Raw genomic sequence first — 25,024 nt, forward strand, 5'->3', positions numbered from 1 at the left:
ATTTGATGTAGAAAATGAAAATAAATGTTTTTTCAGCTTTCGTCAAATCATCTCTTCTGTCTCCTACCCCACAGCAGTGGTTACAGGTATTAAACATGACAATGTAGATATAGTCATTTTTGCTGCTCATTATCTTTTTTTTTTTTTGCTTTTGTAAGTCATATAGAGATGTAAATATGAACTTCAGTCTAGACTAGAAAAATGATCCTCACAGGAGCTGTAAATTCAACAAGATGTAGGTAGGTAGGTACTTTATCAATCATTTGCAGGAAATTACATTGTCACAGCAGCAACTGAAATCACAGTCCAAGACACCACACACAAAAAAATACAGATATAATTTACATACATAAAACACACTAAGATCATTTTTTTTAAAAACTAGACTAAAACTTCAGAGTTATAAATAAAATATATTCTAGAAATGTAATTAACCTTAAGTGTACAAAAATCTGAGTAAGTGTATTTATAAATAAATAAATATGAATAAATATGAGTAAATGTATTCATTGTGCGTTATTCTCCATTAAACTGTCTGATGGCAGTTAAGGGAAAGGACTTTCTGTAACGTTCAGTTCTGTACCTCAGAGTGATGTGACTTAAGAAGTAAGAAGGTCTCATATTCCCAAATTGTCGCTCCCTTGTCCTAATTTATTTTAATTGGCAGGAAAGCAAATTGAGATAGCACTGATTATATTAACACATTTCAAGTATTTAAAAATATTTTCAACATGTAAAAAGTTACAACTCAGCTTTGTTCAGTCCACAGCAGCTGGAACAACAGCCAATAGAGGCTCAACAGATTATCTCCCACAAATTTCAGCCAACAGAGAACTGGTTCGAGGTCCAATTAAGTGCTGTGACTTGTTTTATCATGATACATGTTGAGGTTCAACAGATCTGCAGTAGGACCAGGGACTGTAAATATTAATGAACAAAGCCTGAGTGATGTCACATCTGTTAAAGCCCCCTGCAGTAACAGTAGTCATGCTGGAAATGCTGTCTCTTCCTAACTTTGAGTCAACCTAACGACAGACTAAGAGCTGAAGCTGAGGCGGATTTTAAGCCTCTTAACAAATCGTTACATTGCGTCTGCCTGTCAATCAGGTCAGCTACGTGCCTTATTGTGATTAACGGCTTCATTTTTCAACACCGAAGATGGTGCTTTAAAAGGACACTGTTGATTTGACTGACAATTGACAATGATTAGAGAGCTTTAAGTTGGATGTGAAGGAAAGTTAACAGAAAATATAAAGCACATTGTTGAATATGAAATAATTAACTTAAGACAACTATGGTTGTATATATATTTTTCAGCTATTAAAAGTTTTAATTTAGTATTTTACATCATCAATTTCATTGTATTTTCAGGTGATACAACAAGAAAAAAGGGCAACCCCCTGACCAGGGAGATGGCCAGAGGGGTGCCACCCCAAAAAAAGTTTGATTTGCTATTTGCTTATGTTAAAACCAGCTATTAGGAATGTTTTTGGAGAGGCTGCTTTAAAAAGTAAAGTAGTTTTCTTCACATATTAATGTATCAAATGTTCTTTTCTTTTTACTTGAATTTTAAATAAAAATGTTGCACATCTGTTTCATAAGACCAGTGCATGGGAAAGTAATGCACTCTGTCTCACTTGTAATGAACTAACTGACCATTTGTAGGAAAAAACATTACAAGTTAGACTTTACAGGAGTTTGCATGTACTTCTTTATGTATTCAAATGTTTTACTTTAAAACATATCAATCTTCTTTTTCTGTCATTAAAAAACTATTCTAATGTTTAATGTCTAATGGACTTTGAATTTTTGCACATAGATGTGCCTAAACATGCACAGGACACACAGAAAACACACTAAAGGGCATATAAAACCAGAAAGAACATAATATGGGACCTTTAAATAATAGTGGCTAAGTGATTAAACCAGACAAGTCTTCATCATGGTCAAATGAGTGACACCAGCAGACAAGTGAATACTCTGCTCTTTATTTACACGTTAGCATTTCTTCAACGTTCTTCCTCATAACCCATTATGCTCAGATCAACACTAAATACATATGCACATTATGAATTACTATAACTGCACAGCAGGTTCCTGTGACTCGTAGCAAAGCACACACAGTATAAAAGTTACAGAGAGAAAGAATTCTCTCAGTTACTTGTATCTGCATTCCCTAAAATGAGCAGAGTGCACATCCATGCAGACACAAACTTCTAAAGTCTCTGCTGTTAAGGCGGACTGAGCACTGACCCAGCTGATGTTGTCGTATTCAGAAACAGATGTTTAATGGAGGCAAGGCTGTGCGGGTACTTTTACCCTACATAATTATCACATATTGATTACAGTTTTGAAATTGTGTGTCACAGATTGTCTATGAAAACCTTTAATATTTCAGATTCAGCACAGATTTTATATCTTGGACCAGATTATGACAAGTGTCAGTTGCTTTTCTTTCCTTTGGATGTGTGCTTGTTGGTTCTTGCGCCAACGTGATATATGAGGCAAGACTGCACAATAGAGGTGAACAATTTCAACACAACATTTAATATACTTCCACACAGAGAGGAAACTATAGAAACAGTCTCTAATGTTTTGAAATGTCCTAAATTTGAGTGACTAGTAGTACACGAGTGTCTGAATGAAGAGCAGCCCATCAGTCATTTGTAACTCCATACAGTGTATAGCTGTCACTCAATAGCACCCACCCCACCCAAGTAGTCCAGGACAGTTCACAGACGGCGACATCAGGAGTTGGCACCAGTCCGTGGCCCTCTGATGATGTGGATCTTGGCTTCATCATCCAGCTCGTCCATGATCCTTTCCTGTTTGACGGACAGGATAGTGTAGCTAACTGGACCACAGCAGGTTAAGGAAAAAAAAGTCAAACTGGTATATAAATGTAAGCCTACATTTTATTGTATCATTGTGTTTCTTTAAAGCCCTATAGGACTGGCTAATGGTTGAAATGTGTGACATGTTTCCTTGACCGTTTTGATTCGACTGAACATTTGTGGCCCTGCTGTTGGACATAAGCATTGACTATAATCCAAATTAAATGCTCTAGTTCCTTCAGTTTGTGTAATCTTGGCTGGGAGAAAAAAAAAAGTGTACATCTCCTTGAACACAATAATGCACCTTATAATTAAGCTGAATTTATATTTTTGACAAATTTCCCAGGTAATCTTTCTCTTTAATCTCCATACTTACTCTTCAGTGAATTACTCCCTGCTCTAACGGTTACATTGTACGGCAGACAAGATACCTTGCTTAATGTAAGACAGGCTACACCATGTGCGCCCCAAGATTATCTTAACACAGGCTTTTTGTGCGAGCCCAGTCACTGTTTAGAAATGCACATGTATGGGCATTCAACATTGCCACAACATCTCTTCCATTTTTCAGTATGAAATAGTGAGGCACTTTCAACTCTCTTGACAACATGCATTGAAGATAAAATTATTAAGTCTTTTTTCATTCTACATTAAACAGGCTACCAGGTTTTTGTTCCCAGTGTGTAGCTCCTGAGGTAGTCTACGCCGGGCATTATTTATTATTATTAACCTTTATTGAACCAGATAAAAACCCATTGAGATCAGGATCTCTTTCACAAAAGGTGACCTGGCCAAGAGGTCAGCAGCACACGTTCAAAAGAACAGTGACAATTAAGTGACAGTACAGATTAACAACATAGTGTTTTCAATAAAAAAAGAAAGTGTGGGAGCTGTGACACAACAATAAAACAACAATTTAAGATTTTAAAAAAAAAACACAGGCACTGTTCAATGGTCTCACGCTGTCTGTGTCCCTCAAGACAGAACGGAAAGCTCCAAGTGGTAACAACATTGCTTTAACCTAACGCTAATGCGTGTGTTTTAATTTCTCATTTGAGCACTTGAATGAAGGTCACTGTTCCTATGCCATGCGTAAAAGCGCATGATGACTGGCGAAGGATACACATGCCGACCACAAACGCCCCGATGGCCAAGCCGGTCAGCAGGTTTCGGCCCCGGAGCCGCGCTGCGTTTTGCTTCCAGTAGTCGAGCTCCTGCCGGCGGCGGAGGAGTTGTTTCTCTGCCGCTGTTAGTGAAGCTTTCACGGATCTCTCTGCTCCTTCCTCTGCCATGACTTGTTTGGTAAACCAGCCGCCAGAAGTGACGTCTTATCTGAACTGGAAATATTCTTCTTCTCCGATAAAAAAAAAAAAAAAAAAAAAGAAGCACAGCGCCATCTATTGTTTCGGAGTGTGTAGAATGTCTTTCTTAAATCATTGTATCGAGCGCTAGTTTTAAATTAAAACAAGGTAGGTATAAAACATAAAAATAAAAAAAAATTCTGTGAATGTCTCATCTAAATTTTGGTCCACTTTTCATTTCATTGACACAACACACATCACATGCATTATGACACTTTTATCAACAAACTCTACACTTCCATTAGAAAATATGAAAGCATTAATCCCTTAGCCTATTGTGTCAATCTTTAGAATAGGCTGCTGGTGATGGGGACTCTGGAACTGTTTGTCTTCTCTTGCTCTTGTCGCCTTAACCCCTTCAAGGAATTCTTGATGTCATGGAGTTGGAAGATGAAATTCAACCAGCACCTTCAGGTAACACTACATGATTGATGTCTTCTCTTTTGTTCTCACTGTTTTCTTTGTTTGTGTTATGAGACTCACCTTTCCCATTGTGGATGGGGCTTAACTCCCTGCCCTTGTGCGTTTTCCTATGTGTGATTGTAGCTTTTCGTGATCTTTCTTTGGTCTTAAAAAACTGTGTGGGTATAATAGGTGCAATTCTACATCTTGCCTCCTGCCAGGTTTTCTGGAGACAGACGTGACCACATTTGTACCAGAAGGTGGAGCCGTAGGAGAACAAGGGTTTAGGCATTACACTCTGTGACAACTTATTTCTTGGTTGCTGACAGTTTGACTCTGCTGCATTGACAACCATTACTTCAAAATTGGCAACAAAATCTAGAGTTCAGTTGCTCCACAGATAAGTGGCACTTTCTACTGTTGTGAATTTATATTAGCATTTAAAACTATAGAACCTGAAAAAAAGACAATCCCACTTTTTCAGATGTACCGTATTTAGTGAAAAATAAAAACAGTCTTTTATTTGGATGTTTTGAAAGACTTCCCCCTACTCCTGGAGGGGGCACTTTAAAAAAAACTGTTCCTTCGATATAAAATGAAAAAACTACAGCCATAAATCTAATGAAACCCTAGAAAAACATAAAAACATAAATTAAAGGTTGGTAAGTCAAATCGAAAGCTTTGAGCAGCTCAACAACTGTGTTGTGGATTGATATTGAAGTACCAAACTACAAATTGACCAGACCTGTTATCAATCGATCAATTAAAAAAAGATATATATATTAGATATATTTATTGAATGAGGACATTTCAACAGTATAATCCTGTTATGTTGAAATACAGGACATTGTGGTAGAACAGTGGAGTTGGATTTATCAGATTGTCACCCATCTCCATCCTGACAATTACCGTAATAGGTGAGTACTTTACTGCTTTGCTCGGTAGAATAGGCAAAAACCATCACTTACTATTTTAAAGTCATTTGTAAGATTAACGTTATAGCTAGAGTTTGAGATGAAACACAAACACTGCAGGCGGGCTCACACACGCAGTAGAGTGAATTAAATGTGAAATGTTGTATTCATCAATATCAATATTGCCAATGACCTTGACCCCAGCAAGGATGTATGTGTCTGAGAAAAAATAATATTTATATTTATTTATTAATATACTATCTTGGCTCTCCTGTCCAAGCTGGAAAGTGTTGGACCAATGGTTGATTAACAGTTGATTGAATGCCTTCATAAAATACAATAATGTAGTAAACATATGGACATTCAGTGGTTCCCCTAGGTTTACAGCATTGGGGGGGTGGGGGACACACGCCACAAACACTTGAAGGAATCTTGGTGTTCATGGGTTACTTTTAATGACAGCTGTCCTTTTCTATCGGAAAGGTATCCTTAAATGACTTCTTTCCCTGATTACGGACTCTATCCACTATCCTATCTCTACAATAAAGGCACCATAAATAAATAAATACATTTAAAAACGGGTCCATAGTTATCTAACTATCTATAGGTTTATGGTTTACTGTTAAATGGGATAATTTTACCTCTTGACCTTAAACCATGCATTTCAACTTTGTCCATAATAGCAAAAAGAAATTGTATTGTATTGTTAACACTTAAGGCTTTGTCAATTCAATTCAAATTCAATTCACTTAGCAGACGCTTTTATCCGAAGCGACGTACAACAGAGAGCAAGTACAACACTAATCCATTCATACACCGCCACGGAAGCAGCGGGAGCAATGTGGAGTTAGGTGTCTTGCCCAAGGACACATTCAGCGAACCCTCGACCTTCCGGTTGAAAGGCGACGACTCTACCAATTGAGCCACAGCCTCCCCCTGTCACACCACATACAGCAAAACATTCCAAGGCGTCTTGGTGATCTGCTGTAGCTTGTGGCTTGCAACTACTGTATTTTGTTCACTTTAGTAAATTTTTATATCTTATTTCCGCATTCAGTCTTGGGGCTAAAAGTTATCATTCATATTTAATACATGACTGGGTTAAATACTTGATTCTGAATGGCCAATCATGCATAGCAACAGTCTACTATCCCTCCAAATAGTTGTAAAGAAGAACACACTGTTTCCATGAAGTGCTGATGGATGCTAGAGATCCATGGCTCATATCTCAGAATCCACACACTAACATATTAGCATGTACAAACAAAAACGTATTACAGCGATTACTTTTATTTGTTTGCTCCTTCTTAGCGTGCAAAGAGCTCACACTTTGGGGCAGCTTAGCATAACCATTATACACCAAGGCATTTGTTGGATACAAAAAAATTGCATAACATGACTTCTCTGTACAACATACTCAATGGAACAATATCATTTGTTAATTAAGACACAGCCTAGGACTAAATTAAATCATATAAACCTGCAAAAAGAAGTGAGGTAAATTGGACACCGTTCTGCTCACTGTGGCAAAATGAGAAAGAAGCTGAATACAGGTGTGAAAAGTCAAATCCACAGAGAAATCTATAAATCTGATGATGCATGGCACATTAAGAGAAACAAGTAACAGAATAGGGCATGAGATAAAGCATGGAGATAAATGCTAAAGTAAATGTCAGCAGAAACTATACAGGTGTTGCACTAATTCATGCCGACATGTTGACCTTGTCTCACTTTATCAACAAACTGCCCTTTTTAAGAAAGCTTTAGTGAAAACTGCTCCCCATATAAACCTGCCTCGGACTACGGATTAAATGTAACTTTTGTGCTAATTCTGGCATGTTTACATAAATGCTATTTGTTGATATGTTGATTAATGTGCACTGTCCAAATATATATATCACCCCTTGCTTAGGGGGATTGTAAAATGAAGACAAAAAAGGACCATTCATGTATGTGCAGTAAAACATAACAAATTAACACAATACAAAAATGTAAACAAAGTTGACAGAGGTAATAAGTAATAATATACATCACTTAGTCCTTTAAAGGCTGTGTGCGTGAGATTTTACGCATAAATGTAGCAGAAATCCAGTATGTCCTCTGTAAATATCTCTGAGTCATGACTGTCTACAATGAGTGTGACACCCGAATCCCACTGTCTGTAATAATAATAACCATCATCAATAAAGGGTAAATTGATAGTCAATTAAACTTAGGTTAGTAATTATTTTACTGTAAGGGCGACATCTACAGGATCAAAAAGTTGCATATTCTTCCTTTAAGGGTATATCATTTTTAAATCTCTAAGAAGAGATAGAAATAATGATTTCATTGGCTTTGAAAAATATTAAATCTAAAAAGCAGTTGGTCCATTCTATCTATCCATAGTGCACACACTTTAGATGATTTTTGAAGAAGTGAAGCCGCAGTTTAAACTCTTTCTCACTGTCTTCTGGATTTCTGAAGCTGTCGTAGCGGGCTGTGTCCATGTTGCTGGTATGAGGCTGATGGCCGATGGACACATGGCTACAGCTGGCAACCATCAGAGATCCCATCCCATCCATAAAGAACTCTAGAGTCAGACACAAAGATTTTAACTTTTAAGGGAAAAAAAACACCTTGGCCAACACATTCTGTATAGTTGTGAGCAAGCTGCCATGAGGGATTCACACTCTGTCTAGTTTTCAACCTACCTGAGTGTCCTACTCTCTGGAGCTTAGGGTCAAATCCCACCTTCTGTACAACATCTGTACGAGCAAGGAAGAAGTTGACCACCCCACTGGCTAGAGAGCAATGTGGGTGACCAGGGAGTTGGTGGAAAGTCTCTTTAGACTTTCTGCTCAGGCAGCCACCCTCCATTTCGTCTCCTTCCTGATAGTCTAATGAGAAATAAAACTGGTTGCCTTCTACTGATCCGCCAAGCTGATAAGAAAAAAGACATGATAAGTGGTCAGAAACGGGTCTGTCATGCACCCCGCCTAATTTTTGCTTAGTGCAGTAATTAACTGTGCATTAAAATGCTCTAATGCAACAGAAACATTTCCAAGCAAATCACTTTTCCATGGATTATAGCTAGTGATAATGGATAATAGGATTTGGCTCAGCAAATCCACAATCAATGTAAAAATGCGACCTTCATTTCACAAGACTGTCAAAATGATCATAAAAGCAGACAATCATCTCTCTTACTGAGTTACAGTCAAGTCACATTTCAAAACAGCAGCAGCTGACCAAAGTGCTGTACAAAGCATAAAAGTAAAAACATACAGGAGCTTACGACAATGATAAGAACTAACAATAAAGCAATAAACAAAAGCTGATAGAAACGGACAAGAGGGCTGAAATGCTGCCTCTTGTTGTCGGCAGATTGACATCCCGGCTGAACTAAGGGACTTAAGAGAAGTTGAGAAATAACCTCATTTTCTTTATTGTCCTTTTTATGATGAGTTAAGAACACCTATGATTAACTGTATAGGCCTACACTGTTGTTTAATTTCAATGTTTATAAGCTGGCGTCTCTGAAGCCGAGAGAGGGGCCAGGATGGTTTATTTCGTTAGTGTTATTATTATTTTTAGTCACACATAATGCTTCTTTAGGGTCAAGATTCTCATGTAAAAATCACCAGACACAATTACTAAAATACAAGCAGATTACATAACTTATCGATAATTATTTATAACAAGTTAGGAGAGCTAAAACACAGAAAGATGACAGAGAGATTCAGGCCACTTTGTTTATTCATGAAGTTCATTCATAAATAAAAACGCATATCCTCTTCTGTTCTGTTTTACATTGAGTTCATAAGTGAACTACAAATATTCATTTTATATGAAGGTGGGTATCATTTGTTTAAATAAATTCTGTCATTTTTGATTTGTGCATGAGGGTCTATGAATTTGAGCTATGTTTATATAAAAAGTGTTGACAGATGTGAGAACTATATTGAGACTAAACACTATTTAAAAAAAACAGGTGGATAGAGGGATAGATAGTACTGTTTACTGAAGATGTATGGTATAATATATAATAAAAAAACCTGTATAGGACGTTGCCCTTTTTAACTATGGACTGGAAAAATGTCCTTATCAAGGATAATTTGAGCTATAAGCAACGTTCAAAAGCTGAGAGGGTACATAATAATTTACAGTAGAATATGTCATATAAAGTTTTTAACAAGAAAAGTTACACAACAAGAAAATATGCACACAGCTAGAAAACTACATACGTTACAACACAACTAAACCTTTTTTTTTTCTTTATAAAGGCTTTACAACCTGAGCCATTTTGTTCTCACCACATCCAGTTCGGGAACTTTCTCCATGATCTCCACCAGCTTCTCTATCTTTGTTTCCTCTGTAAACACAAAATCGTCATCCACCCACAGGAAGTACTTTGTGATCACCTGGGAGACGGCAAGATTCCTGCCAGCGAACCAGCCCTGAGGGAGAAATATGAGATTCTAATGGTTACTACTCCTAAATTAGTGTTATGTCCTTATCTGACAAAACTTGTTCTTGTTGCCAGAAGAAAAAATCAATAAAAAAAAAAATATTGTTCTAAGTTAAATGCAACAGAAGATCTCCTGAAAATAAAGCAAGTTTACGGATTCATATCTACTGATAACTTAACACCCATTCCCACAAGCAGAAAAGCTTGCATTGTATAAAATTATTGCTTTGTCCAACATTGGTTCAGTATAATACAGAAATATTGAGTATTGTACGTACCTGTGCTGGAGGCATGATGTAGTGTTGGATATGTTCTCTGGTAATTTTCTGCGGGTCATCGCTGTCATCGGCAATGATGACTGTAATGTTGCTATAAAAACGCCGTATGCTGCTCAACAACACCTCCAGTTTTTGGTAGCGCAGGAATATCTTTGTGGTGATGGTAACGTGGGAGCTGATTTCTGAGTGGACAGTCGTGTTTAAGAAAAGATTAAAACACAAGAAGGAGCGTTTTTTCAAGTTCAAACAGTTTGGACAGTTCCAAATGTTCAGAGAGAGGAGCTTTACTTTTGATAGCTTAAGTAAAGCACCAAAAAAAAAAAAAAACACATTCATTAAGAGAACTGCAAAAGAAGGCTGTTGGTTTTGATTTGGTGATGAATAACACAACATTCTTCTGACTAACACTAATCCATCTACTCCATTAAAAACAAGTGTTGTTGATGACTAAGTAGCTAATGCCTACATCAGAAAACTTGTCAAAATATGTTTACTTAAATGAGTCAGTTACAGTTTTATCTTCCTGCATGTTTTAAGCCTGCATTTGAATTAAACAAACAAAGTAAACAGCATTTTAACTGGTACATATATAACTGCACTGAAATACCATGCAAGCACAGAATGTCCTTATCATTTGTTAAAAATCATCAACCCATTAAAGTAGATTATCAGCCCTTCTCATAGACACTACAATATTGACCTTAAATCTAAATAAAACTGGTTGCCTTCTACTGATCCGCCAAGCTGTTAAGAAAAAAGACATGATAAGTGGTCAGAAACTTGTCTGTCATGCGTCTGCACCCCGCCTGATACATTAGTTAGGGTTGAAGTTGCCTAACCTCAACTACTCTCCTACTAAACTCAACTCCTTTGGAGTGTGCAGGACTCTGCTACGGACTTTTTATGACACTGTGGTGGCGTCTGCACTTTTCTATGCAGTGGTCTGCTGGGGAGGAGGGAGCACGGAGAGAGACAGGAAGAGACTGAACAGACTGGTCAGGAGGGCCAGTTCTGTCTTGGACTGTCCTCTGGACTCTGTAGAGGAGGTGGGTGAGAGGAGGATGTTAGTGAAGCTGACATCCATCATGGACAACCCCTCTCACCCCCTGCATGACACTGTGGGGGCTCTGAGCAGCTCCTTCAGCAGCAGACTCAGACACCCACCCTGTAAAACAGAGCGCTACCACAGGTCGTTCATCCCATCTGCAGTCAGACAGTTTAATCATACAGTTTAATCAGACTCTTTAACAACATCACCACCTCATGCTACACACTGTGTGTGTTTTTTTTTTTTAAGAAGAAGTTACTGTGTAATTTTACATTATTGTATTTTTTTTATTTAAATGATGTAAATATGTTTGATCTGTTTTTAACTTCTATTTTTATTTTAATAAGTATATTCCCGTCCCCTGTTTTCTGGAGCTGCTGTAATGCACAAATTTCCCCCACGGGGATCAATAAAGTTTATCTTTATCTTTATCTTTATCTTTATCTTTATCTAACCTCATTTTCTTTATTGTCCTTTTTATGATGACCTTAAATCTTCAGACCGTCATACTGAGTTCACACCTGTTCATATACCGTTTCACACCTACCTGTTCCTATGTCATAAAGCACTGGCAGTTTAGGCTGCTTGATGGAGATGGGAAACACAGCTTCATGGTTCTCAAACTGGAAGATGGCTGGGCAGAGAAAAGGACAGTTACAGCAAGCTGTGTCTTACTGGAAATAGATAAGTAAATAACAATGGTGTTAGTACGAATTTTCATGAATTCATTCATCTTGGTAATTTTGTGGATGTACCATTTAAATCTGTCTAAGAGTAATTCTTCTTTTAGGTCTGTGTTGATGGAACAGTAAGACTCTCATAGCAGCAGATCTATATTTGGAGTGAAGCCAAGTATATTTACAGATCATGATCATGTCATCTTTCTTGACTATTAGAGGTATACCCAGATAGACAGGAATTTGTAGGCTTTACCTTCTAACAGAGTATAAGCAACACTGCTAAGATGAAAACTTTGTCCGCGGTTTGTGTTCTGTTGCTGTTGTCTGACTTCGGCCTAATAAATTCTAAGATAATCCACAGCCTTATTTGCGATTTCATCATTGAACATCCACAGCAGAAACAACCCCCCACCTATCAGGTACTAAGGAAGACTTTGTAGGCTCAAAGGAGACAGCATTTCAATCAATTCAACAGTAAAGGATTCACATGGTTTATACAGTGCATTAAACACATACATGTACATGTACAAACATGTCCAGCTAATGGATAACTTCATGCCCTTGTTGTGCAGACTATCTCTCCAATGCATTTATTGATGTATTGTTCACATAAAGATTATGTTTTCTTGTCTGGTAGACACATACCCAAGTCGCCGGTGTGTATATGGTAGACAGTGCTGGTATATGACACTGTAGCCAGCAGGTTGTTGAGGGTCACCAGGCTGCTACATTCTACAACCAGGCTCATCTCGCCATCACCTGCCATTTCACCACAGACAAACAGCATTCATTGACTTCTCAGAAGTTCCGTTGAGTTATCTAGGAAATGTCCCTGTCGAGGGTAATAATTTGATTTCCCTCCCTCCATCAACAAATGTAGAACCATCACCAGCTATTTTTAGCGCTGATTTAATTATTTCTCAAGCAAATTAGTCCACTTAGTCCTACTCATTTGGACAAACGACCTTCATGAAGTTCCTTCTGATTACAAATCTTACCTTTTATTGTCACTCCTTCAGGTGAATTCTTAACGGTGAGGAACCCTTTGGACACAGTCAAGGAAACCTAAGGGGTCACACCACTCATAAAGTTTAGACCAATGAGAGAACAACGAACTGCACAACAATAACCAACACTAGTATTTCTTATATGTATACAAGTTTTATTTTAAGCATGTTTTTAATACATCTCATTAAATTCAAGAATGATTTGAGGAGAAACAATAGCCTCATATAAGGGGATAGATGTGGTTGCTATATTGTCACAAAGTCCATCTCTCTGCCCATCTCTTTAGCCCAACCCAATCTTCACATCTCAAATTTCCCAGCCCCTAGAGCTAGCCACTCCAATCTGCCATGCAACCTCCTGATAACCCTCATCCATCTGAGCCTCCACCTAGCCAAGACTCCCTGTGTTTATCAGGCTTGTTAATGATTTTTTTTTTTTTTTTTTGTTACCCCTGCTTTGAAGCTCAGGCTGATGCCTATTACATATTACAGATTGTACATTGAATACCCACACACACACGCACGCAAACACACACACACTATATTCTATTACTATTATTGTTATTATAACTACTATATCCATTTTTTCCCATCCATTTAAGAACAAGTGATATCATTCACAATAAACAACACAGTAAACAACGGCCGCTTCCATCTATCATCCTAGCTAATGTACGCTCCCTCCGCAATAAACTGGACGAGTTACAGACTAACATTAACCACATGCACGAGTACAGGACTGCCTCTGTTCTTGCTTTTACTGAGACATGGTTAAACAAGAATGATGATGATAACATGCTGCACGTTGATGGCTTCCCCCCCCCTTCAAGACAGTGAGCTCACTGGGAAACAACATGGCGGTGGTGTGTGTCTTTATGTAAACACACGCCGGTGCTCAACGATCGTCGTGAGGGAGAAACTGTGCCCCTCGGACATCGAGCTTCTGGCTGTCTCCCTTCGCCCTTTCTATCTCCCCAGAGAATTTCCACAGCTTTTTCTCATCCTGGATTACATCCACCCCAGAGCTGACGCAGCCACTGAACACATCACAAACTTATTAAATAAACTGGAACACATATTACCGGACTCTTCCGAATTCATCTTGGGGCGATTTCAACCACTGCTCTCCTGAAAAATCACTAAAAGGCTACCACCAGTACATTACACGCAGCACCCGCCTGGGGAAGACACTGGGTAAATGCTATGGTTCAGTTCCTAACACATAGAGATCTGTTGCCCTCCCCCCTCTTGGCTCTGCTAACCATCATGCCATCCTGCTTGCTCCAGCATAAACGAAAGCATTCTTACACGACAAGGATGCTTTGAATCCACTGACTGGGATAACCTCTTAGCACCCTCCGACAACATTAATGAGCATGTGCACACTGTTTCATCATATATCTCCTTCTGTGTCAAAATCTTCCCAGTGTTTCCCCTACCATTATATTAGGGGGGCGGCTATCAGCACTGGATGGACTACTAAGGATGGATTCCTCAAAATGTAGGAAAGAGTTTCATTGGAATATCATTTCTGACCTGCAACAATTCTGTTACAGCATGTAACATACGTCAAGCTAAATAACATTCTCTTCTGTTCTTCTTGTGTATATTATCTGCTCAGCACAGTGAGACCTTCAAATTTATTCTGCCTTAAGCTAGGACTGCTTGCTTTAGAGATGAAAAAATATCGCCCCTCATTCTAGTTGCCCTCGGAGTAACGGACAGGCTATTGTTCTCCTTGACCCGTGTGCAGTAGACACAGAGCTAGGGAGGAAAGGCTGCTGGTGGGAGAAAAAGCTATTGGTATTTATTTAAATGTAAGAAATGTGTATCACAAAAAAAGCTGTTCTATTGAGGACAGTTTTTTTGGTTTTGGTTATAAATACAACAATTAGTAAAGCAAATTCTGGACATCCAGACAATTAGGACATCAGAGAAACATTTGTTGTCATTCTTGCTGTACCCATTCATCTGTGGGTCTTAGCGGCTTTGCCAGGCTCTGTCATTCCAGTAAATGTAGAATTAAATTGGTCGTACATTATATAATGCAGGCTAATAGGCATGTAACTGTAATACAGCTGACAGGGAGACAGATTTTGCTTCTTATATTTTGGGAGGACAAAGCTGTCTAACAAATTGTTAGAAGTCCACAGCAGTATGAAGGTTATTCATAATAAAAGAAAAGTCTGCTGCTCCAGGGTCATTTTATAAGGCTTTGTTCAAACATCAGTTTATTTTGCACATTAGGGGCCCTAGTTGTTGCCAGCCCCTTTCAGGGTGTGTGAATGGTGAGAGAGCAGCTGTTGAGATCCGGCTGGGTTCTTGCATTTGTGGCTGTCTGTGAGCATATGTGTGTACACTCTTAGAAATTGCCCCTGTTAAAAAAAAGGTAAACAACTGGCAGTAGGGTTGCCAGGAAGTTACTGTAAAATTAACGGTATATTGCTGTTGCTGAAATTTACAGTTTTCTACCATTTTTGTAAATACAGCAAAAAGCTGTGATTTTAAACCTTAACAGGAAAATACTGTTGAAAGAATTAACTGTTTAATACTGTTTATTTGCAGATTTTTACTGTGAATTGTAAATACTACACCTAGCTATAGATTAATTTCCTTCTACCAAATTGGACACAGTATATTTATTTTCTAAACCTAGTGATTTGATAAATGATTCCTTGCTTGTCAGGTTATAAAATACCATGTTTTAAAATAATAAATAAACAGTGCCTTTAAAATTGCAACTTAAAATGTTAAGACAAATAATAAAACTTCAAAGTGTCTTCTCAAACCACATCTGTCTTTATTTAAACTGTGACATAATCAAAGAAAATACACTTTAAGAACATGAAGGTTAAATAGGCAAAAAATCTAGCACAAATGTTTACATTTAGACATTTAGCAAAGGCCATTTCCAGTGTATAAAAAGTGCATAAAAGAGTTTTGGTAGATACATTTTAAACAGAGAAGTGAAAAGAAATTCTGTTATAGTTTCAAAACTGAATAAACAACCTGTCCTCTGAGGGAAACTGGGTCCCTGGACCTGCACCTCCCTCTCATTCCTCCTTCCAGACTGAAACTGCCACATAACAAGGATTCTGTAAAGGGAAAAAACAACATTAGAACAAAAGCAGCTCCAGCTGAACAGTGAACATTATCATAGGGACAATCCTTTCTGAATATTCTCCATATACAAAGAAGTAAAGTAAAAGTATGAAGTAGAACTAATATGAATAAAAATAAGTCCTGGTAGTACATGAATTCAGGATGTATGGCAGCAGCTTTATGTGTTAAAACAGTAAAACAGAAAAAAATATGCTTCAGGTCCATTCTGACAGTCTCACTAAAGTTTCCTTTTATACATTTTCAAATACTGTATATTATACTATTTATACTATGGCCATATTGCTTAGTAGGCCCTAATCATAATTTCTAATTCAATATTTAATCAATAGTCAGTGTCAGTTGAAGCTGAAACAAATATAAAGTGACTGTTGATGTTAGCTAACCTTACCATTACCACCAGGCAAGTAAGTCAAGTTCATTATAGCCCACTTAGTTAACCACATTACAAGAAACTGTTTTGTTTTTTGTCCCATTTAGCAACTGTTAAGATCTGTATTTCAAGCTAATGTTAGCTGGCAAAGAATTCACTCATGTGCATGTGTCTGCCTTCAGTGTTTCTGTGTAATTTTCAAATCTAGCTAACCTTAATCTTACAAATCACTTCAAATTTAGTAAGTGATGGTTTTTGCCTATTCTAACTAGCAAAGCAGTAAGGCACTCACCTCTTAATTGTCAGGATGGAGATGGATGCCAATCTGGCAAAGCCAACTCCACTGTCCTTTCAACCATGTGGTCTCAACTTCTTTTTCCCAAAATGCATTGCAAAAACTACGGTAAATTACTGTTTTGCTTCCTTCAAGCAATAATACAGTAAAATATTGTTATAAACCGTTATAATACAGTAATGTCCTGTATTTAAACATAATAGGATCATACTGTTGAAATTTCCTTGTAAATTTACATCAATTTCTTAGAGTGTATGTTGGTTTGTGAGCACCTGCAGTTGGGGGTGGGTTAGATTTGGGGCTCTGGGAGCTGTTGGCAGCAAGCAGAAGGCGGGGTTTCACGTTGCAGAAGCTGTAGTTAGTTTTCCTGCATGCATGCGGCGGTATTAAAACATGTGATTGTGTGAAGAGACTGCAGAGAAGTCTGACCCATTCACGTACAGAGTGACATCATACACTGTCACCACCTTATTTGCCTCTATGAAGGTTTATTCTCTGGTGGGCCCACTGCCCAACAGACCTGTAGTATTGCTTAATATGTAAATTATGTAACCTGAAACTTCAATTTCTACAGTGTGTAGGAGGCGCCTCTGCTGCAGCACACTGAGTTCTTTTCTTACCTGCTACTAGAATGGTGTGAATGAAAGCTGTGCCCTCCATCCATGGTGTTTTCATGAACTGTTATCTACATTAACTATTTAGTTCACATAACGCTCAGCTTTTAAAACATATTACTTTAGCCTTTTATCCTTTCATCCATTTTTGCAGGTGCAAGCTTGTGGGAAAATAATAAGCCAAAATATAAATTAAAAAAAACAACAATTGGGTAATAATAGAGATAAACAAAAGCAAAACATTTTTAACATACGGTAAATTTGATTACAGTAGCCTTTTAATAAAGAACCCACACACAAGCCTATTTGATAACCTCTGCTTTTCTCTTAGGTCAGACTTTATATGTTTTTGCGTGCATTACTGTCAGTGTTTGCCCACCTGACAGTGATGGATTTAGAGGCCTAGTTGCATTTTAAAATTCAGCATCTGAAGAGTGAGCAGCTGAATAGTGACCCGATACGTTTCGCTGGCTGGGTTCTCCTTCCATCTCCGTTTTCTATCGAAAAGGTATCCTTAAAGACTTCTTTCCCTGATTTCCGACAGTATCCACTATCCTATCCCTACAATAAAGGCACGAAAAGCCGTGCCGCCCCCCTAATATAATGGTAGGGGAAACACTGTCTTCCCCAACAACAAACCACGGAGAGTTCAAGAGTTCAATGAGATTCTCAACAAGAAGAAAAGGGTCTTCTTCACCGGCTGGAGAAAAAGGAATGGAGAAAAAGGAGGTAAACAGAGAAGTCAAGCATGCAATAACAACTGCCAAACTCAAGTACAAATACAAAGTGGAGGAAAAATTGGCAGGGCCTCAAAAACATGGCCGCTGTGAACACTGCTGCTACCAACAACAAAACCATCCATGTTGCAGGCTGCAGCTCCACTTCTCTCTCCAACGATCTCAACTCATTCTACACCAGATTTGAGAAAGACAATACCACACAGCTGGAAGAAACAGTGTTCATGCTCAAGCCCAGTGACTCTGCACTCATCCTCAGCAGAGAGGATGTGGTGAGAGCCCTCAGGAAGACAAGGGAGAGCAGCTCACCTGGTCCAGACAACATCAGTGACCGCATCCTAAGGCACTGTGCTGAGCAGCTAGGGGGCGTGTTTCAGACCCTGTTTCAGAGCTCAATGGACAGCAGCACAGTCCCCCAGCTGTGGAAACACTCCACAGTTATCCCCATCCCCAAGAAAAGTCTCAGGTGGACCCGCTACAATTTGCTTATCGTGCAGGCAGAGGTGTCGATGACGCAAAAACATTCATTATAGACACTGTTCACAAACACCTGGAGCACCCCAACACCTCAGCCAGACTCTTGTTTGCAGACTTCTCCTCTGCATTTAACACTCTGCAGCCTCACATCCTGGCTGACAAACCTTCAACTTGCTTCCATCTGAACGACCAGCTTATCCTGTGGATATTGGACTTTCTGACCAACAGATCACAGAGAGTTCTGGTCAACAACACATTCTCCAACCTCCAACACACCTCAACTGGCTCCCCTCAGGGCTGCATGCTCTCACCTCTGCTCTTCATTCTCTACAGCGATGAGTGCAGAACCACACAGCCAAACTGTCACCCGGTGAAGTACGCGGATGACAGAGTTCTCCTGTCTCTGCTGTCAGGCCCCTCTCAGCACCATGGACCAGTTCTTCAGGAGTTTGTGGAGTGGTGTGACAGCTCCTGCCTCAAACTGAATGAGAGCAAGCCCAAAGACATGGTAGTGACCTTCTCCAACAAGCAGAGGGAACTGGCTGCAGCTGCAATTACCACAATCCATAAGAATCCTTTCGAACAAGTAGAGGAGTATAAATACCTGGGTACCATCTTCGACAGCCTGCTGAAATTGTCCTCCAACACCGAGGAGATTCTCAGGAAATGTCAGCAGCTCCTTAGGAAGCTCAATTCCTTCAGTAAGTCAGTAGTCAGGAGTCAGTAAGAACATTCTTCTGACCTTCTACTACTCCTTCATTGAGAGCATTATTACATTTTCTATAACCTGCTGGTTCCACTCCACCACCCTCCAGAACAGAAACCGCCTGCAGAGCAAGGTCACAGTCTGCTCTAAGATCATTGGACTACCTGTAAGGACTCTGACATCCATCTATGAGCAACAGACAATGAGGCTAGCAGGTCGGATCATGCAGGACCCATCCCATGCTCTCTTCCCAGCGTTTGAGTGGCTCCCCTCAGGACGCCGTCTTCACTGTCCCTGCTGCAGGACACAGAGGAGAAGAGCAACCTTTGTTTCCAGGGCTGTCCAGCTCCTCAACTCTCAGTAATTGTGGGACATGTTGTTACCTGACTCCAGAAGGAAACTTTGAAATCAGTTTTTCAATGCCATTTTGTTGCCAAATCAATTGTACCATAGTCATGAGTATAGGGGTAGCTGGTTGTCTTGGTTCCAGGTGTCAATCTCTTGATATAAGGATTTTGTAAAATGTCACTGGAGGAACCAAAGCTTCTGAAAAAGTGGGCGGTGACTGTTGAGCTATTTTTCAACCTATTATGTTTCCCATGGTTAACCATGGCCACTGGGACACATTCCTATTAACCTCTTAGAGGCACATGAAGTGTTCTCAGAACAATTTCCCCCACGGGGGATTAATAAGGTTTATCTTTAGAAATGCCCATGTTCAAAACATAGGTGGTGAGTGCAAAGCCAGCATGACAAAAAGAGTTCTAATGGTCCCAAAAGTTGTATAGAAAGGCTTCCTCCCCATTTCTTTAGCCTCTTTCTTGTCCGTACTTTCTCCAATTCACTGTTGAAGACTTTTTAAATCAAAACAGCAGCCCTCTTGTTTAAACTAGCCAAAAACTTCAATACTGCAAGTCAGATGTCAAGTGACTTGTCCATCTGTTGTACCAAACCTACCTTATAGCTTTCACTTTGCCCGGCCTTCAGCCTTAAACCTGAAAGCAAAATGACATTGGAATTTTATACTGCTGTTTTACGAGAGCACACACATTTATCACAGGCTTTATTTACTTTCAAAGCTGATGAATTCTGATATTAAATGACCAAGCTTTACAGCTCCCTGTAGCCTGTAGTTAACCTTCAGTGTATGCTGGTGAAACTATCTAAGCCAGGACGTGTGGAGATGAGATATGGATGATGGAGCAGAGGAAGTCATATCCAATAAGTCCATCGAAGAACTAATTCTTGTTTTTCTCTAAAAGAGTTCAATGACTATTGTGTTAGATTTGGTTACGTTTCCTCAAGTCATGTCTCCACTACTCAATGAATCTGCTAAAGAGCGCTGCAGGAGCTTGATTGGTAGACAGCGCTATCAATCATGCCTTTGGACATAAATAGAGAACAAACCATATGACGTATTTTTGTAGGCCAACCCGGAAGTAGCATTGCCATGGGGTCTAGCGAGAATTCGCCTATGGGATTTTTTCATTGGATTTTGGATCATTGCAGAAAATAAGCTCTGTGGCAAACACATGTTTCTGATGCGTAGGTGCTTTGTTCAGCGGAATAATCTTCACAGATGAACACCATTTTTATGATGTTTGAAGCGTTAATGCAGTCGTCAAGTAAAAAGCTAACGTTAAGCTATAGCAAACTACACCACGGTCGGATGATTGTCACTACCATTATGCTTCAGACAATCTCCAATAAACTAATCCGCGTATCTTAATAAATTGTTTATTAACGTGATGACGTTTAATGTCCCCGACAACCACTGTAGTCACATTTAGCCACTTGTTAGCAACCGCCTTTTTAAGCACGCGTGAAAACTTTGAAAATTCACAAGTGGGGGTATTACCTAACGTAGTTTATGTCGTCTAATAAAACACCAAAATCTCTTAAGCTTGTGTTAACCAAAGACCTAAATTCAGGCGTCTAACCACAAACCCATTCAAAATTCCCATTGACTTTGAGACGATAGACCTCATGGTGCTCAAATGTTTACTTACTTCCGGGTTTTAGGACTCATTCCTGTGGCGCTCTATTGCCTTCATTTTGATTAAACTTATAAGTGATTGATGACTACAAGAAAGAATGCAGATAGCAGGCTGTACGGAAAGAGAGCAGCTCAGTGCAGCGAATGTGAACTAGTTCATATTTTACAGTGTGTATGAACGTGAATTAGTTCGTTTTAATATCTGTTGACTGAACTTTAAACCAGTTCTTTCTCTGTGTGAACTTGCACAACTATGGCATGGCTCGTCTGTTAACATGGATGAGGCAGAACTTATGAGCTATACCTCAGCCTGTCAGCAGGGAGAGCTCCAAATATTTTGGCTTCGCTTTCAGGGAGCAGTTGTGTCATCCATCTTTATTATACAGTCTCTGGTTGAAACTCTTAAAAGATTTTAAAAAATGTAGTAGTGTCTGGCATACCTGGTATGAGAGTGGTGGTCAATGGTCGTACAGTAAAACCCTGGATAGGATACCGCAGAGGTGAGTTAGGTTCGGCAAACAGCAGACTGGATAACACTGATGTAGTCCTGTTGAAAAGATGGAGGAGTGGGTGATGAAGTGAGAGAGTTTAAACTTTTCTTGAGTTTCTTGAGTTGATCCATGGCTAAGATGATGATTTAGAAGTTAGAATTAATTACAGGAAAGTTCCCTTCTCCGATTTCCCTAAATATTGTTTCTCTATCGCATTCACTTTTCTAAGTTTGTAAACATCACTTTGAGGTCATCCATCCATCCACTATACCTAGCTAAGTGTTGTTGATGCTCCTTGGCTCTGCGTTTCACCAGCTCTTCATACTGATCCTTGGGAACGTGGTCTTTGAGGAGCACTGAGCCGGATGGACAGGTGCATGGACCAGATGAGGGAGAAGGACTGGATGATATCAAACTGAAAAGACTGGACAGTGATTTTTAATTCAACTCTGTTTTAGGGGTTGCACAGACTTGTCGACTAGTCCACTTTACAGTGTGATGACGTTTTATGCATGATGTTGAATTATTTTATCTTAATTATCTTGACAACAGGATGTGGAATTGGTCGACAGATTCTATTGTGTTTATTTGTGATTTTGTGAATTCTGTATTTATGAAGCAACATTAGAATACAGAGAACAAAGCACAAAGATTTATTTTGAATACTGATAAATAAATTCTACGGAGTGAAGCTGAACTGAAAAGGGCTCATTCGTTTCTCCTGTTGATACAGCAATCTTATCTGCATAAGGGATCTCAGTTTGAGACATGTAACATTTACAGTAAAATAATTACTAACCTAAGTTTAATTGACTATCAATTTACCCTTTATTGATGATGGTTATTATAAAGTAAGCTCGAAAAACGTTCCTCTAAACTGCCTACTATGAACTATGAGTGGTTCTTACTTCTTTTCCAACTTTTTGACTATTAGAGGAAGAATATGCAATTTTTTGATCCAGTAAATGTCGCCCTTGAGCACCAGCATGAAAACAAAACAACTCAAGCTGCATTGTTGTGTTAGTATGCAAATGCCCGTAAAATACAGTGCAAGGTAGACTAAAAATGTAAACTATAAAATCCAATAGAGAAATGAAAATACAAAATGGATAAAGAAGAGTAGTAGTAAAGATATACGTGGACAGGGATTGGACTAACAGAGGGAGACAAGTTTTAACAGAACTACATACACACACACACACACACACACACACACACACACACACACACACACACACACACACACACACACACAGTGGGTTCTTTACCTCTGTTTAGGACAGGTATGGAAAAAGTGAAAATAGGAAAACAGCAAGATGATGGCAACAGTCACAAGGAGAAGTTGCTGTTTGTTACACTTGCCGATCTGATGAGAAAGAAAGACAAGGAAGGTGACTAATTCCTTTGACCATGGTCAAAGGAATTAGTCACCAGTTTATTACACATTGCATTCTTTGTCCTATAACTCTTAAATTATAAGCTGTGACAGGAAACTCTGGCTTGGAGATCAATTAAAAAAATAATAAAAACATAATGATGTTGATGTAGATTTGTGTGTGACTTAGGCTGGAAAAAAACACATCTTTTAGAGAATGACATTTAGCCCTGGTTATTATGTGAAAAGCAATAGAAAAATGGTTCAAAAACTTTCCTGAAATGCAGCAAACAAGCGGCTTAGTGGTCTCCTTTTACCATGATCCGCTCTTACAAGCTTCATTAGGGACTGCACAAGAAGTCAAGTGTTCCATTGTTCTTAGACGGCCGACTACAACTGTATAGAGTCTGGGTTTAGCTTCTGAGAACCGATACTGCAGGTTGAAGGTTGTGGCACAAATTGTGTGTTCAAAACACAAATGTGTATTTGTAACTTAAATACTTTGCTGTAAGTAGAAGTAAACTTCAAGTAGTTTTTAACCTTCAATCAAGATAACAAGATCAAAGACCCTAACCGTACACTTATTTTAGCAGTAAAAAACACAAAATGCCAAAAATAACTGTATATTGTTTTATCAAATATCACTATAACTACATAAAAGAAAGTGGAAGACACTAGGACCTTACAGGTGAATCTCACCATCAAAACTAAAACACTATAGGAAACATCACGTAGAACATATAGTTATATAGTTCTTACCATTTTCTGACTTCAAGGTCCCTCTCTTGTTCCTCTCATGCAGCATAGATAAGTGACCCTCAGATAACATAGAACATGAAAAAGGAGCGGCTTAATGATGTTGACGATCCTGCTCTACCACAATACGGTGGCCCTGAAGTGCAAAACACAACAACAAATAAGAAAACACAACCACAAATCAAACATAAGTCAAAAAACACAAACACAAATCAAAAAACACAACGACAAGTCAAAAAACACAAACACAAATCAAAAAACACAACAATAAATCAAAAAACACAAACACAAATCAAAAAACACAACCACAAATAAGAAAACAAAACCACAAATTACAAAACACAACGACAAATCAAAAAACACAATGACATTAACTTAAACCGAAAAAGGTAGGTACCTGCAGTCGACAAGGATCGTCGCTGATTGGAGGAACGCAATGTCCATCTTTTTAACCGGGAGCATGCTGCTTCCGCGAGTTGATTTCAAAACATGAAATTTAATTACATTAAGGAATACATTTAATGTATTCCTAGGTCTCAGTTTTGGATGGACCTGTTTGGAGACCTAAGAGACTCTGGACACTTCAACGGTTGCCATGAACACCAGTGCTTACTGAGATTCTGCTTCAGTAATGTTCTGCAGAAAGACCTGGATGACTGTACGGACCTCTGGAACAAGCACAGGATTCGACCATCCAGACTTGCCTCATGTCCTGGAGGGATTCCAAACGAACTGTATTTGTTGCCTCACAGGTAATCCACATCAACTCAGAGTTAAATGGTCATAAACTGAATATTGTATTTTTACAAATTGCACTGCACTCGTTATGGTAACTATATTTGGATTATTGTATATTTTTGTAAATTATAGTATTTAATATAATTTATAGGCTAGTTGTCCTGCCTTTGTTTACTTTTACATTTCTGTATCAACAAGCAAACACATCTTATTAACAATGGCCATTTCAAATTACATTTTTAGTTTGCAGAATTTGCAGGTTTGGTTCAAGGGACAGTGGATTTGCTGTTGAAGACAGGGAACTAAATGTGTTGCCGGAGGCCAGGCAAACAATTGAGTCATGCGGTGACCCAGACATTCAGGCCACAACAG

At 38.8% G+C, this 25,024-nt stretch overlaps 2 protein-coding genes across 2 annotated transcripts; both read right to left on the reverse strand.

Annotated features, from left to right (window-relative positions):
• Positions 1-1,972: 1,972 nt before the first annotated feature.
• coa3b (cytochrome C oxidase assembly factor 3b) lies at positions 1,973-4,161 on the reverse strand. Its single transcript, XM_020655364.3, has 2 exons — positions 3,958-4,161; positions 1,973-2,854 (listed from the first exon to the last, which is right to left on the reverse strand). Exons 1-2 carry the CDS (start codon positions 4,124-4,126, stop codon positions 2,748-2,750), a joined length of 276 nt encoding a protein of 91 aa, XP_020511020.1. The 5' UTR covers positions 4,127-4,161; the 3' UTR covers positions 1,973-2,747.
• Positions 4,162-6,785: 2,624 nt separating this feature from the next.
• Positions 6,786-23,979, reverse strand: b4galnt2.2 (beta-1,4-N-acetyl-galactosaminyltransferase 2 (SID blood group), tandelm duplication 2). The gene is made up of 12 exons (XM_065965067.1): positions 23,918-23,979; positions 23,052-23,149; positions 22,055-22,207; positions 21,733-21,839; positions 20,254-20,291; positions 12,966-13,032; positions 12,613-12,726; positions 11,835-11,921; positions 10,240-10,421; positions 9,807-9,950; positions 8,205-8,433; positions 6,786-8,083 (listed from the first exon to the last, which is right to left on the reverse strand). Exons 1-12 carry the CDS (start codon positions 23,918-23,920, stop codon positions 7,890-7,892), a joined length of 1,416 nt encoding a protein of 471 aa, XP_065821139.1. The 5' UTR covers positions 23,921-23,979; the 3' UTR covers positions 6,786-7,889.
• Between the last annotated feature and the right edge of the window lie 1,045 nt (positions 23,980-25,024).

This window comes from Labrus bergylta, chromosome 16 (genome assembly GCF_963930695.1).
Source record: "Labrus bergylta chromosome 16, fLabBer1.1, whole genome shotgun sequence".
NCBI lineage: Eukaryota > Metazoa > Chordata > Actinopteri > Labriformes > Labridae > Labrus > Labrus bergylta.

What these genes read in the sequence shown, in the direction of transcription:
- coa3b (XM_020655364.3), bottom strand. Translation starts at nt 4,126, where the DNA reads ATGGCAGAGGAAGGAGCAGAGAGATCCGTGAAAGCTTCACTAACAGCG. An exon ending in GGCGTTTGTGGTCGGCATGT is followed by an intron (nt 2,855 to 3,957) that starts GTATCCTTCGCC and finishes GCTGTGGTCCAG; the next exon opens with TTAGCTACACTATCCTGTCC.
- b4galnt2.2 (XM_065965067.1), bottom strand. An exon ending in GCTTTATGACATAGGAACAG is followed by an intron (nt 10,422 to 11,834) that starts GTAGGTGTGAAA and finishes CTGTCCACTCAG; the next exon opens with AAATCAGCTCCCACGTTACC. An exon ending in CCAGAGAGTAGGACACTCAG is followed by an intron (nt 8,084 to 8,204) that starts GTAGGTTGAAAA and finishes GTCTGACTCTAG; the next exon opens with AGTTCTTTATGGATGGGATG.